This window comes from Chrysochloris asiatica, unplaced genomic scaffold, assembly GCF_000296735.1.
Source record: "Chrysochloris asiatica unplaced genomic scaffold, ChrAsi1.0 scaffold00085, whole genome shotgun sequence".
In the NCBI taxonomy this organism is placed as follows: Eukaryota; Metazoa; Chordata; class Mammalia; order Afrosoricida; family Chrysochloridae; genus Chrysochloris; species Chrysochloris asiatica.
Window position 1 is genome coordinate 9,313,663 of NW_006408603.1, and position 15,970 is coordinate 9,329,632.

Genomic DNA, 15,970 nt, shown 5'->3' on the forward strand with positions numbered 1-15,970 from the left:
TGAACCACCGACCTTGCAGTTCAAATGAACTTTGCAGTCCAGCACACCATTAACCTACAGCGTCACACCAGGACTTAATATATATGTGTGTGTGTGTGTATGTTTGTATATATACCAGAAGTCAAATGTTAACAAATTCAGTCTTGCTGTCATATGAATGGCCTGCCTGGTATATGGCAGTGGGGTACAGCTTCTCCTCACATATTGGCCCTGTTCTAGGTTCGTTCTACCCACTATTCTCGTAGCCCCTCTATGCAGTCCACCCTTACACGTACTGACTGGTAAACTGTGGCAGTGTAGAGCTGTCACCATGACCATTTGTTGTAGACAATTGCCAGGGCTCCCGTGTGACATTGACATTGGAAGCCGCAGTGTCTGTGGCATTCTGAAGCTTCCAGCTCTGATTTCCCTCTAGCAGCTGTGAGAGTCGCCTGGTAGCACTAAGATGGTTCACTCTGGGAGGTTGGGAACGATCATCAGTAAGCGGCTGGGGACTTCAGATCATTCACAAGGAAATGAGAGGTCATGAGCAGTCTCTTTAATTCAGCCCTAGAATATGTGTGCCTAATCAACGTTTTCATGTGTATATTTTCATTCAAGAACTCCAAGTCCAATTCTGTTCCAATTATCCTGGCCATCGTGGGATTGATGCTGGTCACAGTTGTAGCAGGGGTGCTGATTGTCAAGAAGTATGTCTGTGGGGGAAGGTAAGAAATGTGCAAGTCAATCAGTGCTACTGAATTCAAACCAGAAAGTTGGCCATATGGTCAAGTTTGTCCTTGGCAAAAACTTGCTAGTTGAAGTGATGTTCTTGCAAAATCAGACCCAAATTTTCTATCTTGCTTTTTCCCACATGTCAACTATGGGCTCCGCTTCCTGTAATGTGTGACTCATTCTTTGTCTAAAACTCAGAAAACCCACAATCCTATAAGATGCGCGCCCCTTCTCGCAGTGTGAGGACTGATGGCAGTTTCCATCCCCAGGTTCCTGGTGCATCGCTACTCTGTGCTGCAGCAGCACGCCGAGGCCAATGGAGTGGACGGTGTGGATGCTTTGGACACAGCTTCTCACACCCATAAAACTGGTTACCATGATGACTCAGATGAGGTGAGACTATTTATTTTTGAGAGGTACTCCAAAAATATATTTAAAAAAAAAAAAAACAGGGAGCAGTGATTCCTCTCATACTCAAGATAAAGATACAATTGGGACAAAGGCAGATCTAGGCTAGAAGCTGTAACTGAATGTCTGCAGGACTTGGTAAGCACAGAAACTAGGTGATGGTCCTCAAAAGGCAATTCTTTAGTCTGTCTATAATACAGTGTGTGTCTTTCTCTTCAGGACCTCCTGGAATAGCTCTTCAGAGGAGTTGGGACCAAGCACAGATGGTGGACCCGCAGTACCTCTTACACTCCCTGTGGCTCCGAATTGGGGAAATAAATTTCCCATTGAAAAGGACCCAGCTCTGTTTCTGCTGCTTCCATCAAAGCCAAAAGGACTTACACTAAAGAAATGTGGGGTGGGGAACCCTAAACGCTCTTACCATTGGCTCTGCGAAGGGGTGGGCGCAGGAATCTTTAAATTGTTTAATTTTAAGTTCTATCTCTTTTATGTGTGCAAAATATGGGCTATTTTTACTGGGTTCTTTTGTTGTTGTTGTATAAGGGAAATGAAATTTGAAGGGAATGTTCACTCACCCCACTGGTATGTTTTAGGAGACACCTGCCCCAGGGCAGCCAGCTCCAGCGTTACAATGTATACTTGGTGCTGCCCCTGGGCTCTGCTGGCCACTTAAACCCACTGCAGAGATGAATACAGGCTGCACTGACTGCAACAGCCTGGGCAGTGTTTCTCCTCCATCTGAGGCCGCTCCTGCTTCAAGAACATTGCATACCAGCATCTCACACGGATCCCTGAATCCCCTGCCCCCAGGGGCCATGGACCACAGCAATTTTTCTTTTCCCTTACCTAATTAGGCAATACCCTTGTTAATTGCCCTTTGGCAACTAACTTACCCATGTGCTTCCAAGGTACTAAATCAGGAAAACTTAAAAGGGCAATATGTTTAAGTTGGGACAGAGAAAGGGAGCAAAAGAGAACTGACTAGATTTAGCACCTATTAAAGGAGAAATCCTTAACTTCTTCTGAGATTGTTCAAGCCTTGCTTTGTGTGTGTGCCAGTGGACTTGCTCCAGGACAGGGCGCAGGCTTGCCCTGGATGTCTGCCCAGGCAGGATGCCCTTCACTAGGCTGGGGTTTGGAGTGCACCACGCAGCCCCGAGGACTGAACATCGTAGTCTTCCATGCGCCACTACTGATGTGTTGGCTCTTTGTTAAATCATTAAAATGGCTGTTCATTCACTGCCTTTTAGATTGTTGTACCTGGACCCAGGACTAGTGATATTTTCAGATTTGTAGGCTTAAAAAAAAAATTTATTACCAAGCTCTCCTTCTCATGCCTTTTCCCCAGTTTTGCCAAGTCATTCTGTTGGCATGAAGCTTTTAGCTAAACCAGTTGAAAACACACTTCCAGCCTGGATCATGCTTTTTGTGTGATACATTAAGTTCATATTTTTAATTAAAGGAAGTTTTCTATTTGACATTCTTACAAATTAAATCAATTATAGACTGTATAAAGGGTATGTGTGTATTTGGGGGAAGACATGAAATACTGGAAAGCTACAGTAATTACCTTGAACACAGCTTGAATATTTGCTATTATAGAAACAGAGTAAGTGTCCCTCTCAGTGTACTTACTGTGCTGGTCACAGTTTGTCCCAGTAATTATGACTGGGACATTTCTCCATTGGTAGCTGCCATTTTGCTGATAGTTCACACTGTGACTAGAAAGTCAGTAACAAGTAAATGTGCCAAATTAACTCCTGTCAGAACGCATGAGCAGATGGTGAAGTTCTCACCAGAATGAATCAGCAGCAGCACGAAAGTGGGGGAGGGAGTAGATGGAGAACTTTTTGACACTTTAAAACTGCTATAAAATTAAATGAGGGAATGTCAGAAAATAATTTCAGGACTGATTCTTTGAAGAGAATGTGTGTTAGGGCCAGAGAGTACTAGTCCTTTAGGAAAAGCTTATTAAATTTGCATGGTCAAATGTCATAATGTCAAATAATCCCACAGACATACCAGCTCACAGATGATAAAAATACCAGTCTTCCTTCCACCCTCACTTCTTGCCCAAAGTGAATGTAATGCCCACAAAGGCCTGTTATATTTCCTCCATATACCTTTTCTTCCAGCCATTGTAAGGAATCCTAGTGGTGCAGTGACTTAGTGCTCAGCTGCCAACCAAAAGGTCAGTGGTTCAAACCCACCAGCTGCTCCACAGAAGAAAGATGTGACAGTCTGCCCAAATGACAGCCTTGGAAGCCCTATGGGGCAGTTCTGCTCTGTCCTGTAGGAGTGCTATGAGTCCGAATCAACTTAGTAACAAGGGGTTTGGTTTGGGTCTTCACTTAGCTGGGTAGATACATGGCAGTTCTCTTATTAGTTTAAAGATGTAGACAATACCAATGATGACATTGTTGCTGTTCTCCAACTGTGTCAGATAAGGGCTCTTTGCTTATCATTCTAGCTGGGGTTACTGTAGGACTTGATTGAGTTTTCCAGACCACTTTCACCTGCATTGTGTTATTGGACCCTCACAATATCCTTGTGCGATAAAAAGGCAGGGATTCTAAGCCCGTTTTTTTTTTTTTTTTAGGATATGGACTTGAGTGTGCTATGAGCAATGGCAGTTAGTTGTCTGCACAACTCTTGAAAATCTTTATGCCTTGTCCTACAGATGAATTGCTGTTTTTTACTTCAGGGATTAGATGTGGCATTTTCTTTCTGAACAATAATTTACCTTTTTTTTTTTTCCCCCCAACTCCTGCCTCTTTGGTAAACAGAAATTTGTATTCCCGTGTTTTTTGTAGCTAAAACAAATAAAAGTAATGGTCATTTTGAATATACTTTTAGAAACTGCCCCTGACCTCATTAAGGATTACTGTTCAAGAGTGCAGGAATGGCATCTCCATCTCCATTCTCCTTGTTTCCCATCCCTGGCTGCCTAGCCCATCTGGTTTGAGTAGTGCTAACAAGTCCAGCTCATTCCCCTTATTGGCTAGCTAGCTTTCTATATCAGCTTGTTTGCCAGCAGCCAGAGAGTAAAACAGCCTAACTCCATTATAACTTATAAGGAGAAAGAATTTTCTAATTTGTCTTACTGGTGTTAGGTTAACATTAACATTGAAGGCAAAACATAACATATCAATGTGGAAACTCCAAAGTTTGGTGGTAGCAGAAGAGATTATTTCTGGAGGTTTTGGCAATGGAGTAGCATTGTGGAGATAGGTGGGTGTCTCAGATGGTCTAAAGTGGTCTGAACTCTTCAATCTAGGTCAGCTTGTTCTTTGAACAAGTGTCGTAGACCTGATGGACTTTTGGCTTCTATTAAGACTAAGTCACTTGTGTCCTGTCCAGAGAGGAGGGATGAGTACACCTAGGTTGTTAACTGAATGGTGACATCATGTAGGAGGATAAAAGTCTTCTGAGGATGTGGTTCAGGAGATTCAGTAGATTACCTATAACTGAAAGTTAGAATTTGCCACATGCCTCTAAATAAACTTCCCAGTAGGGTATCTCTTGTACACTTTTTTTTTTTTTTGCCTCTGGGCCTGTGCTGGTCATTCATCCTTGATGGGTTAGCTATGTGCTGGCCCACTCCAGCTCCTGCACTCGGTCTGAGAGCCTTAGCTGGCTCTCCTAAGGCCTTCATCACAACACCAGGATACAGAGAGGACCGCAGGACCATCCTCACTTGCCCTAGGTAACAGGGCTATCCTGGCTTAAGTCATTTATTTATTTTCTAGGCAAACCATGCAGGTAGGGTGAAGTTTCTCTTTCCTTTGAGAAGAGTTCTGGAGAGCCCTGCCCCATAAGCATTGGCCAGAGCTCCTCCTGTGTGTGGTTGGCACAGCCCCTCCTCCCATATAGAGTCCGGATGTTTGGAACTACTCAGAAGTAGGAGACTCAGCTTTTCAACTCTGCCACCACCTTTTCTCAACAGGAAAGCAAACATGGACTTAAACGACCTTTAATAAAACCAAAGTTTAAGGTTTGTCACCTGACAGTCACAGGGAGGGCCAAGGTTAGCCGGTGGCAGACTTTCGGTTCCATCTACCACCTATTTGCCCATCTCCAGCTGCCTGGGGAGCACCACCCTGGCTAGCAGAGAAATGAAACAGCAGGACAACGTTGATTTCTTGGTTACATTACATTCCAACAAGGGGAATGGGAACATTAATTGAACTTGTCTTTAATAATTTGCTTATGCATTTTTTTTCCCCACACCAGTACATTCTTAAGCATCCTTGTTTATATAGAATAATGTGACCTAGTCTGTACCTTTATAAATATGTATGTGTACATATATACATGTATAAACTGTATAGTGTACAAGCTAATGATTTATTGATAAGCCCCAAATCCACGATGTAGTTGCCATCCTCGCATGCCCTCAGTTTGTGGCCAGGTGACTAGAATGTCATTTGGTGAGTCTGCCCACCTCTTGTGTTTGGATGTCTAGGAGAAGGGTTTGGGTTGGACTCTCCTCCTCAATGCACAGAAATGCTCAGGGTCCCCATATGCCTGTTGTTCAATCCCCTCTTGTCTCTTGTTCCCTTTTTGAGCATGTGGTCCCTCCCCGTTCAATAACTTCCCTGCTTCCACCGCCATCCTAGCCCCCAAACTGTGGGGCAGCCGCCTTCCTACTAAAGTGTAAAGCAGTATTACGATCATTACTGCATGTGCTCTAAAAATCCAAGTTTTCTGTTCTCCTGGAACAGAAAATTGCATGTGAGGTGGGATAATCAAGTTTCAATGACCCATGTCAGTTCCACAACAAAGCCAGACCCCATAATAAAATCTCACAAAACAGAACTCAAACTCAAACTTCTTTAGCATTGTGTAAATAAATCTGGATGTGTTTAACTTTGTACTGGTAATTTTCTGTATATTTGCAATATTTGGGTTAGAAATAAAGCAGACTGGACTTTGTTACCTGACCTACTGAGGTGACTACACTATAGTTTGTTAATGTGATCATTTGTTTTGTTTTGTTCTAGCTTCAAAAAAGCAAACGCCAGCAACCAGAGAACATGCCAGTTAAGAGAGTCAGGGCTATTTCTAGTACAAAAATGAAAGGCCGTAGATGACATATGGGGTAAATGTCTTGCATTTGTCTTGTGCTTTATGCTCATAAAGATCTCCCTTCCGTGGGTATTTGTGAGGCCAGCTTTATTGCTCCATCCCTCAGCAAGTTGAACAGATGCACCCCACGCACGTTCTCAGGTTTCAGTTGCTTGCCCTTCTTCCATCTGGACACAGCAGCATGCAGTTGGTCTCTTATGTTGTAGAAGTACAAGGGGGGTGTCAAAATGGGGGGAAATGGAATTAAAAGAGAATGGATTTTTCCCATAAACTTTTTGAAGCCCCCTCATATGTTCCTTGCAGCAAGTTTGACGAACGACACAGAGAAACGTTGTGCTTTGGTATCTTCTCCTTGTATTTCTCTTGTGCTTACTCGTGTTACATCTGATGGGTTTGATTTAAGGACCTTCAAACAGTGCAGGTTTCCTCTCTGCCAGCTTGCTGCTTTTCCTGGAGGTGCCTGCCTCCTGCTGTGAGCCTTTAACCTGGGGAAATATCTCCATTTAATACTTAACTCCTGGTCTGAAGGTGACAAAGCAAAGCCCTTGATTTGAAAGAGCCCACCATCTGGTAGAAGAGGAATTCCTGCTCCAGGAAATTACCTAAGGTCATGGTATCTTATCAGAAGTAATGTTCTAAGACTTCTGGCACCAGAATCACTAGGTTGCCTTTACAAACGCAGACTCCTAAATTTCACCCCAGACAGTGAAATAGACTCTGATGCAGAAACCCTAGGAATCTGCATTTTAAATCTGATTCCTTTACATGTTCATTGCAACAAAGAGTTAAGTCTGAAAGCACGGCCCACTTCTTAACCAAAGTCTGATTTTTTTTTAAAATGGTGTAAGAAGGGGAGGGATTTGCAGTAAACGTGCCTGGCTGGGGACTCTCAGTATTTACAGACGAGAAAGAAACCAGACAGGCCTTCAAACTAGTCCTGATGTGGAACAAGCCCTATCTTTTACCAGCCAGTCCCAGCTAGACCGCTCCCCTTGGTGGTGGTGCAGATGGTTAATGCACTCCATGGTTAACTGAGTCCACACGCAACGGCCTGAGAGTCAACTTAGGAAAAAGCTGTTGCTAAAAACCCTATGAAGCTCTACTCCGACTCATACGGGGGAGCCATGACTCAAGTCAACTTTGTTGGCAAACTGACTCCTGGGCCAGAAGTATAGTCACGCCCCAGCCTGCCTCTCAGTCCCTTATACAAGTTGTCAAACGGAGTTCCAGGCTTCTGCTCTACAACCAAGGTAAGAACAAGCTCCTGGATCCTGTTAAGGAGCCGTAGGATAACCGCTGGACTGCTAACCACAAGGTCAGCAGTTCAAACCCACCAGTTGCTCCGCAGGCAAAAGATGAGGCTTTCTGCTCCAGTAAAGGTTGACAGCCTCCAAAACCCTGATTACATTGACCCTATGAGTCTAAATTGCCTCGCTGGCAGTGGGTTTTGTTGTGTTTGGGGATTCTGTTAAGTGCTCAGCTACTAACCAAAAGGCTAGCAGTTGGAAGCCCCCAGCCACTCCACAGGAAAACGATGTGGCAGTCTGTGTCTGTAAAGATTAGTAGTATAGGAGAGTTCTACTAGACCCCATAGGGCAGCTATGAGTCAGAATCATCTCCATGGCAATGGGTTTTGTGTGTGTGTGTGTGTGTGTGGGATCCTGCTGAGTCTCTGCCCTCAAGTTGGGGACTAAGGAGGGAATGGGGCCCATTCTTTCAGTCACACTCTTTTTCTTTTTTGCCCCCATGAAAAAAATAGGCAATGCTGGCTTTTGGAGGTAGATAAGGTCATTTGAATGGAGTGCATAGCATGTGTTGGATGATGGTTTGGCAAACCTGGACATCACATAGGACCTTTAGTTGGCAAGCAGATCTTATTATGGGCTGTTCACTGTCCTGTATTTAAATCATTCTATCCTTTTGCTCCTGGCTCTCCTCCTCCTACCCCTGGTGCCTCACTAGATTTGCACTGTATCTCATAGGCAAGGAAGCCATGGACACATTTCAAAGGGGAAAGGCTGGCATGGCCTAAAAATAGCATACGTTTATCAAGTACTTAGTCCACCACACACTGCTAAACACTTCACACAGATTATCGCTCCTAATCCTCACAACGACCTGTGTTGTTATCTTCATTTTACAGATGAGGAAACAGACTCTGACCTGTTACAAGTCACACTGTTAGTTGGTGATGGAGCTCTAGTTGGAGCTGAGGTAGTCTGACCGCAGAGTGCAGACTGCCACTGGGGCACAGTAGAGGGAGGAATGGAGAGGATGAGGCCAGTCCCGTAAAGAGTTGATGGGATTGTACAACTCACTGGAGAAAGAGCGGTGGACATGTGTCTATGAATCAGCTAGTTCTGTGGCTCTTGCTTTGGTCCTGAGTGCTCTGTTGGATAAGCTGGAGATCAGAAACTAACCCTCCTGACGAAAGTCAGAGTCCCCATTTGTATGATCTGTGCCCAAGCTCTCACCTCCCTCCCTAGCACTGTGTGAGGGGTGGCCTCTCTCTCCAAAGATAACAGAGCCACCTCAGCTCTTCCCCTGTGGCTATTCTGGGCTGCTCTCTGATCTTCCTCTTCCCCTAGTCCCTGCCCCAACTATTTACTGGGAGTCGCTAGGTAGGGAAAGACCCGCCCAGTTACACCCAGTTATATAACCCTGTGGTTGGGACCCCAGAGGCCAGACCAGAGAGCAGGTGTTCAGCCCCTCCTCATCACTACCAGTGACAGTCTGCAGCTGGAGCCCAGCCGGGGGCAAGTCCAGCATGGAGGCAGCCCCTACTCCAGAGGTGGCCCCAGCAACCACACCAATGCTGAAAGGAAAGAGCTCAGCCTATGAGGAACCACCCCAGAATCCACCTCAACAGGGGGTCTGCAGCCTTCATTCCCAGCTCCAGTCCCCTGTAGAAGGTGACCCATGGTAGTTGATGGGGCTGGGAGGAACTGGGTAGAGGAAGTTGGGGAGGGTGTCTCTAGCACCCTCACTACACCTCATTCAGTTTTTGCAGAACTGAATGATTTTATGGGATTGATGGGAAGGGGGTTGTTCATTATAGCACCACCAGCTGCTTCCTTGATGGGTTCTTTCTGCTGAAGTATCATTGTCGGGCTTTGGCTTTTTAGCTGAGAGGTCAGTGAATGGTGTTTGTGGAACTTCACAGTGATGAGAAATGATTTGTTTATATTTTTGCCTTGTGTCTGTCACGGACTGAGAGGCTCTGATTTATTAAGGGCCACTCTTTGGTAGCATAGTAGTTATGAATAGGGCTGCGAACCGTAAGGTCAGCAGTTCGAAACTACCAGCGGTTCCGCGGGAGAAAGATGAGGCGTTCTGCTCCTGTAAAGATTAACAGCCTCGGAAACCCTGTGCAGGGTCGCTATGAGTCAGAACCGACTCCACGGCACATAACAACAACAACAACAACAACTCAGGAAGGTAATGAGGGGGAGATGATGACCATCTGGATGAGGAGAAGGAGGGAGTGAATCTTATAGCCCCTGGGAGGTCAAGTGTCATTTGGCCCAGTGACACCCTGTCTCTCCCGGGGCAGTGCCGAAGGGCCAGGACCTACCCCAGCACCCCAGTACCCCAGCATCTCCCATGGAACATCCCAACCTCTCAGAAGCTGAGTTCCATGAGAGGGGAACCCTTCTGGGAGAAGTATTTGACTTTCCCTCCATGGCGGTTTCTATGAGTTTCAGAAAAAAGGCACCTCCAGCTGGAAAACAGTAATGGTCCTTCCAACCCCAAGCTCCCCTGCCGGCCCTGTAGGCTCACCTGGAGACCCCTAGAAGCCAAGCACAGGCATGTCTCCCACTGTACCTGGTTCAGTGTAAACTAGATACAGGACACAGCAGAGATGAGTGTGATAATTCTGACCCATGGCGTGACCCTATAAGGCAGAGTAGAGCTGCTCCATAGGGTGTCCAAGACTGTAAATCTTTACAAGAGAAGAAAGCCTCATCTTTCTCCCACCAGCTTTAGGATTAGTAATCCAATACTTAATCCACTAAACCACCAGGGCATAGGGCTGTAGTAAATGCCTGAGAGTCCCTACTCTTGACACTTTGAATTCTTAAGTGCAGAAGATTCAAAGTTGACAAATGAGAACTCATGGAATCCTAGCGCAGGTAACCATTGCACCTAACAAGGACACCTGAGCAGCAACTTCACAGACGTGAGAATACAATGTCTGCCGATGTTTGCGGGGCTGAGAGTGTTTGCCAAGCAGAAGGCACAAGGGATGCCAAGGCCCTAAAGCAGGAGTGTACCATGTGGGTCGTTGCTGTTGTGGCTGTAGCTGAGCAAGAGTAGCATGGGGTCAGAGACGTGAGGTCAGTATGGATCAGGGCCATTGGGAAGACTAAGGTTTGACTCAGACAAGTGGGCAACCAGTGCAGGGTTCTGCGTAAGGACTGATGGAATCAGGCACATGTCTTAAAGACTTTTCTGGTTGCTTTTAAGAATAAACTCTAAGACGGCCTTAGACATCAGAAGATCATCAACTAAGAATGAAGCTGAGTGATGGAGTGTGCTTGAGGAGAAGAAGGTGTTTTAGTAGTCATACAGGAGAACAGAAGGTTGAGCAAACTAGGGAAGTCTAGGACAATGGCAAGGCCCATTTGGAGTTAGTAATCCCCATTGGTCGTGGTGGTGGTTATGTGCCATGGAGTCGGTTCTGACCCATAGCAACCCTGTACAGGGTTTCCAAGGCTATCAATCTTTACGGGAGCAGAAAGCCTCATCTTTCTCCCACGGAGCAGCTGGTAGTTTTAAACTGCTGACCTTAAGGTTTATGGTCTGATTCATAACCACTGTGCTACCAGAGTGATCCCCATTAGTAGTCATCAATTTGAAGTCAGCATGTAGTTGTTAGTTGCTGCTGAGTTGGTTCTTACTCATAGAAACCGTATGTGTAACAGAATGAAACATTGTCTGGCCCGGCATAATCTTCACAAACATTTGAGCTCACTGTTGCAGCATAGTTTCTTGCTTTATCTTACTCACGTTTGACTGCATAGATGCAGGCACTGAATGTTGTTGTTGTTGCTAAGTGCCGTCGAGTCGGTTCCGACCGATATCGACCCTGTATAGGGTTTCCAAGGAGCAGCTGGTGAGCTTGAACTGCCGACCTTGCAGTTCAAATGGCTTTTGCAGTCTGGAGCATTAACCCACAGCACCACAGCAGGCACTGAATAGGTGGAAAGTATTTATCCAGGGTTGAGTTTCCTAGTTGTTGTTGTTAAACGTCCTCGAGTCTGCTAGAAGGGTGCAATGAAATGAAAAAAGATTAAGGGATTGGCATGGGTGTGCAAGGGAATGGTTCTAGTGGTGAAACATGGAGTTTAAGTTGGGTGAGGAAGAAATGATGACATGAGGAGTGAAAGATGGTGGAAAAGGTGGTTGGGTAATCGGTAATAGGTCTCAAGAGTGCTGGAGAATTGTTGGTGTTGGGACATTCAAGGGAGTCAGCTAAAAGAATTGGAGATTTTATTAAGTGTCAAACACAATTTATTTCTTACTTGCATAACAACTCAAAGTAAGTATTCCTATAAAGCAAATAGCTCTCTTCCATGTAGTAATTCAGGGATCCAGGCTTCTTTCATCCGGTGGTTCCTCTACTCTTTAGAGCTCCATGACCATCTGCATCCAGCTAGCAAAAGGGGAACATAGAATTCCCTTCCTAAAAGCCTTGGCCCAGAAAGGGTTCTCATTATTTCTATTTACATTTCATGAAGCAAGTGGGGCTGGAGGGGTGTTCCTGGCTAAAAAGTCACTTCTCAGAGATAACGAAATAAAGGAAGGAATGCCATAAACTTTGGTGACCGACTAGTCCATGTCTATCCCGGAGTGATGAGAGTGGGATGCTTCAAAGTCAGATTATAGAGGGGTTGTGATTATTGGTCTAGAGAATGGCCTCTGGAACCAGTGGGTGGCTAAGGTAGAGGTTGACAAAATCACTGGAGGAGGGGCAGGCAAGGAGCTGAGGGGTCCTGCAGGAACTGAAAGGGTGATGTTGAATTCACCAAGAAGTTTGTGCTGAGGAGTGGCAATGAGTCAGGGCTAGGACCATGAAGCCTGAGGGGAAGAAGGTAATAAGGAGGGGATGATAGAGGCTTTTCCTCAGGGAAGTTCCACGTACTCTTGTCCCTTTTTTTTCCTGACCTTAGTTTCATGGTCTTCTAAGAGGTGATGTTGTTCTCCTTCACAAGTCGCTAGATCCTCCATCAGACCCTTCCAGAGACGTTTCCATTTGCTTCTCTCAGGGACGCTGCTACTTCTGGGCTCCCTCTGGTTACAAGAAGGTTACATTAAACTCACCTTCTTGATAACCATTCACTCACTTAGGAGATGTGTACACACACATGTGCACACAACTGTAAAGACATACTCATGTATCCACACACACGCATACACGTGTGTACAATGTGAATATACACACACCTCCCCCTCACCAGTGTATCTACCTTACTTTTCTACTCTCCAGACTGAACTGGACAACCCTTCAGAAATGCTTATCCCAGACGATGTGAATAGTTATTTCCCAGGAGAAAAGAATAAGGAAAAATAGGAATCAACTTGAGCAGAGTAAAGTTAGGGTAACTATTAAGAAGAGCTTCCTGATTAGGAGGAGTCTGGATCTGTGGACTTCAAGCAGTCAACTCTAATAATTTCAAAGAAATAATTCGCAGTCTATCTGAGAGAAATATAGCACCGAGAGCAACACAGGTCAGAAGCAAATGACCCACAAAGGACTTTATAAAAATGCCTTTTCCCCAAGATTCTAGGAAGGCGCTAACCCAAGTATGACTGTCACAGACATGGTCTTAGAAACCCTAGGCTGTGGTTCGCATCCCTCCTGGCACCTGATGAGGAGAAAGACCTTGGGCATTAGGGAAAGCCATGCTTCAGCAAGGTCAGTACAATTGACACCTCTCTCTGGACTGTGGATGTGTGAAAAGACATGCCCCAAATAAGCCCTGGCATTAACATTGTTAGCAAAGGGTCAAATTGCTGTTTCTGGGACTGACAAGGCCTGGGTTGGGCTAAGCTGGGAAAGAACTGCAGGACTTGCTTCTGACCAGGCATCTAAAGCTGCTGTCACACTCTGCAGCCTCCCGCACTGTCAGCTACTTTTGCCTCAAGCCCATCCTCTGCTCTCCCACTGGAGGCCTGGAAGCCTCCTGAGAGCAGAGACTCACACAAATCCACAGAGAGATGAAACATACTAGTTTTTCTTCTGTCACTTTATCATCTTGCAACATAATCTCTCCTAGGTCTCTGGGTGGCCCAAATGGTTTGCTCTTGGTTGCCAACTGGTGTGGCGCTGTGGGTTAATGCGCCTGACTGCAAAGCCATTTGAACTGCAAGGCCAGCAGTTCAAGCTCACCAGCTGCTCCTTGGAAACCCTATGCAGGGTCACTATGGTCAGAACTGACTCAACGGCACATAACACTGACAACAAGTAACATAAAAAGTTGGTGGTTTGAACCTAGGTAGCAGTGCTGTGGAAGACAGGCCTGATAAGCTGCTTCTGTAAAGATGACAGCCAAGAAAACGCTACGGATCAGGTCTACTCGCTAACATAAGGGGTTGCCATGCATCAGAACTGACTCAATGTCAATGAGCATGTTTGTTTGATTCTTAGGGTAATCTCACTTTCAGGTACATAACTGTCAAGAAAACCCAGGGAGGAAGAGACCACATCTGAGCCATCAGCCTTGCTCCTCTCTCTCTCTACCCCAGCTGGGGTCTCTCCTCTAAATCTCAAGAGTCATTCCTCCCCCTAACTCTAACACCTCCACTTACATTCCCCATAACCAAATTTCTTTCATTTTTGTTTTAAAGAATGCTAGTGTTTTCCAAGACATTTTTCTAAGAAACAAGAGATAACTAAGTAGAAACAGATACACATCAGCCTGGATCTATCAATATCCAGTTTCCTACCTGAGGTATATGCAAAGTAGGGCCCAGTTAGCCTATCTTTAAGGTGTGACAGCCCAGGTTCCTTTCCTCGTCTCAATCTTCTTCAAACCTTGAGTTTCTCTTTCTCCTTTCCCAGCTCTGCCCACCCCTCCGGAAGCAGAGCCTGGTTATGAAGCCCAGTCCTAGGTAGGCAGGTGAGTGGATGAATGCACCATGTTCAGGTAGAGAATGGGTCCTTTGTTAGTGGGGAGAGAGAGTCATGTGAGCTAGGCACAACTTCACGACTAGCATGAGATCTTGGATAAATCTATTTCTATTTCTGAGCCCTTTTAATTCCCACCTTCTCATTGCTCTGGGCTTCATCAAGGTCCTTCATAACTGTGATATTCTCTAGGTAGAATGAGGGGCAACAGACCCACCTTCTCTCCAGTCCCTCCCCAGCAAGTGCAAAGGGTTAATTCTCCAGCCACCAAATAGGAGAACCCAGCCCAAAAAGTTGAGGTTTTGACCCTCATTCCCAATTACCACTCTGTTTTTCAAAATACCCTTAACTAATATGAGCTTGTCCTCAGTCCCTTGGTTGTTTGCCAAATGGCCTCAGAAGAGCAACACATCATGCAAACACTTCTTGTGTTCTTCATGCCCTGGTCTCCCCTCTTCAAAATCACCCAAGGCGAAGAGAGGGTTGTTCCATGCTGTTCAAGTTGAGGCATCGGGGCCTGAGTGGCACTGGAAGGGAGGCAGGCGCATTATCTCTTCCTTCCTGCTTGCACTGGGCAGGGTGAGGTGCAGTTGGAGCCAGGCACAGCCCTAAGCCACACAGTAAAAATGGAAACTAGAGAAGTATGTACTAAATAAGCAGAGTGCTTATATTTGTGTTTATATTTGTTTACAAAGGACAAATGCTCTTGAGATTGTGATTGGCTGGGAGGGTGGGCTGTGTGTGTGTGTGTGTGTGTGTGTATGAATGTGTGCACATGTCTGTGTGTGTATGTGTGTGACTGCCCGAGTAAAATGCCTGGTCTCTAGACAGTGGTCTATAAGTCGAGGTGTAGGAAGAATATACATTTATTGTATAAATAAATGTATATACTTTATTGTAATATACTTTATTGTAATGTCACAATTTACATGTTTGAGTTTTATAATGTACATGTTTAAACAGCTCGATGTATAAGTAAACATAAACATAATGAGGTGAATGCTCAGTAATGCTCTAATATCTGTGGGAAAATACTGTGCAACAACTTCTGACACCAATTACATGGAGTTGGGCCAAATTTCACACAGGTGAAGAGCACAGTCAGACACCAGCTGCAAGCTTGAAGGTCCCCAGATCATGCTCATTGCTGGCAAAGCTAGATACCAATTTAGGGGTTCCGGTGGCACACTGGGTAAGTTCTTGGCTGCTAACTGAAAGGTCAGTGGTTTGAACCCACTAGCTGCTCCACAGGAGAAACTGAGGCAATCTGCTTCCATAAAGACGGCAGCCTTGGAAACCCTATGGTGAGTTCTACCCTGTCCTAGAGCCGTCAACTGTGAGTCAGAATCAACTAGATGTTTTTTTTTGGTTTGTTTTAACTACTCCTCAAGTTTGTTAATTCACTAGAATGACACAAAGAACTCAGGAATGTACCATACTTATGATGACAGTTTATATAGTAAAGGATAAAAATCAGAACCAGTCAGTGGGATATACCAAGTCTGGGATGGTCCTCAAAACGAAACTCCCATTGGCCTCAGGGACACATGCCCTCCTGTCTCATTGATGTGTGATGATATACAGAACACTGAGGGAGCTCACTCAAGCTTTGGCATCCAGAGTTTTTAA

General features: G+C 45.3%; 1 protein-coding gene across 2 annotated transcripts in view; it reads left to right on the plus strand.

Annotated features, from left to right (window-relative positions):
* The window catches only part of SORT1 (sortilin 1), a 111,124-nt gene extending 109,629 nt beyond the window's left edge, over positions 1 to 1,495 (plus strand). The window contains exons 18-20 of one of the 2 annotated variants that reach the window (XM_006865962.1): positions 601 to 707; positions 984 to 1,107; positions 1,342 to 1,451. In XM_006865962.1, coding sequence (XP_006866024.1) covers positions 601 to 707; positions 984 to 1,107; positions 1,342 to 1,356 — 246 coding nt within the window. In that variant the 3' untranslated portion in view covers positions 1,357 to 1,451. Of the gene's footprint in view, positions 1 to 600; positions 708 to 983; positions 1,108 to 1,341 lie in introns of both variants that reach the window. The other variant, XM_006865963.1, reaches the window with a different exon arrangement.
* Positions 1,496 to 15,970: the final 14,475 nt, after the last annotated feature.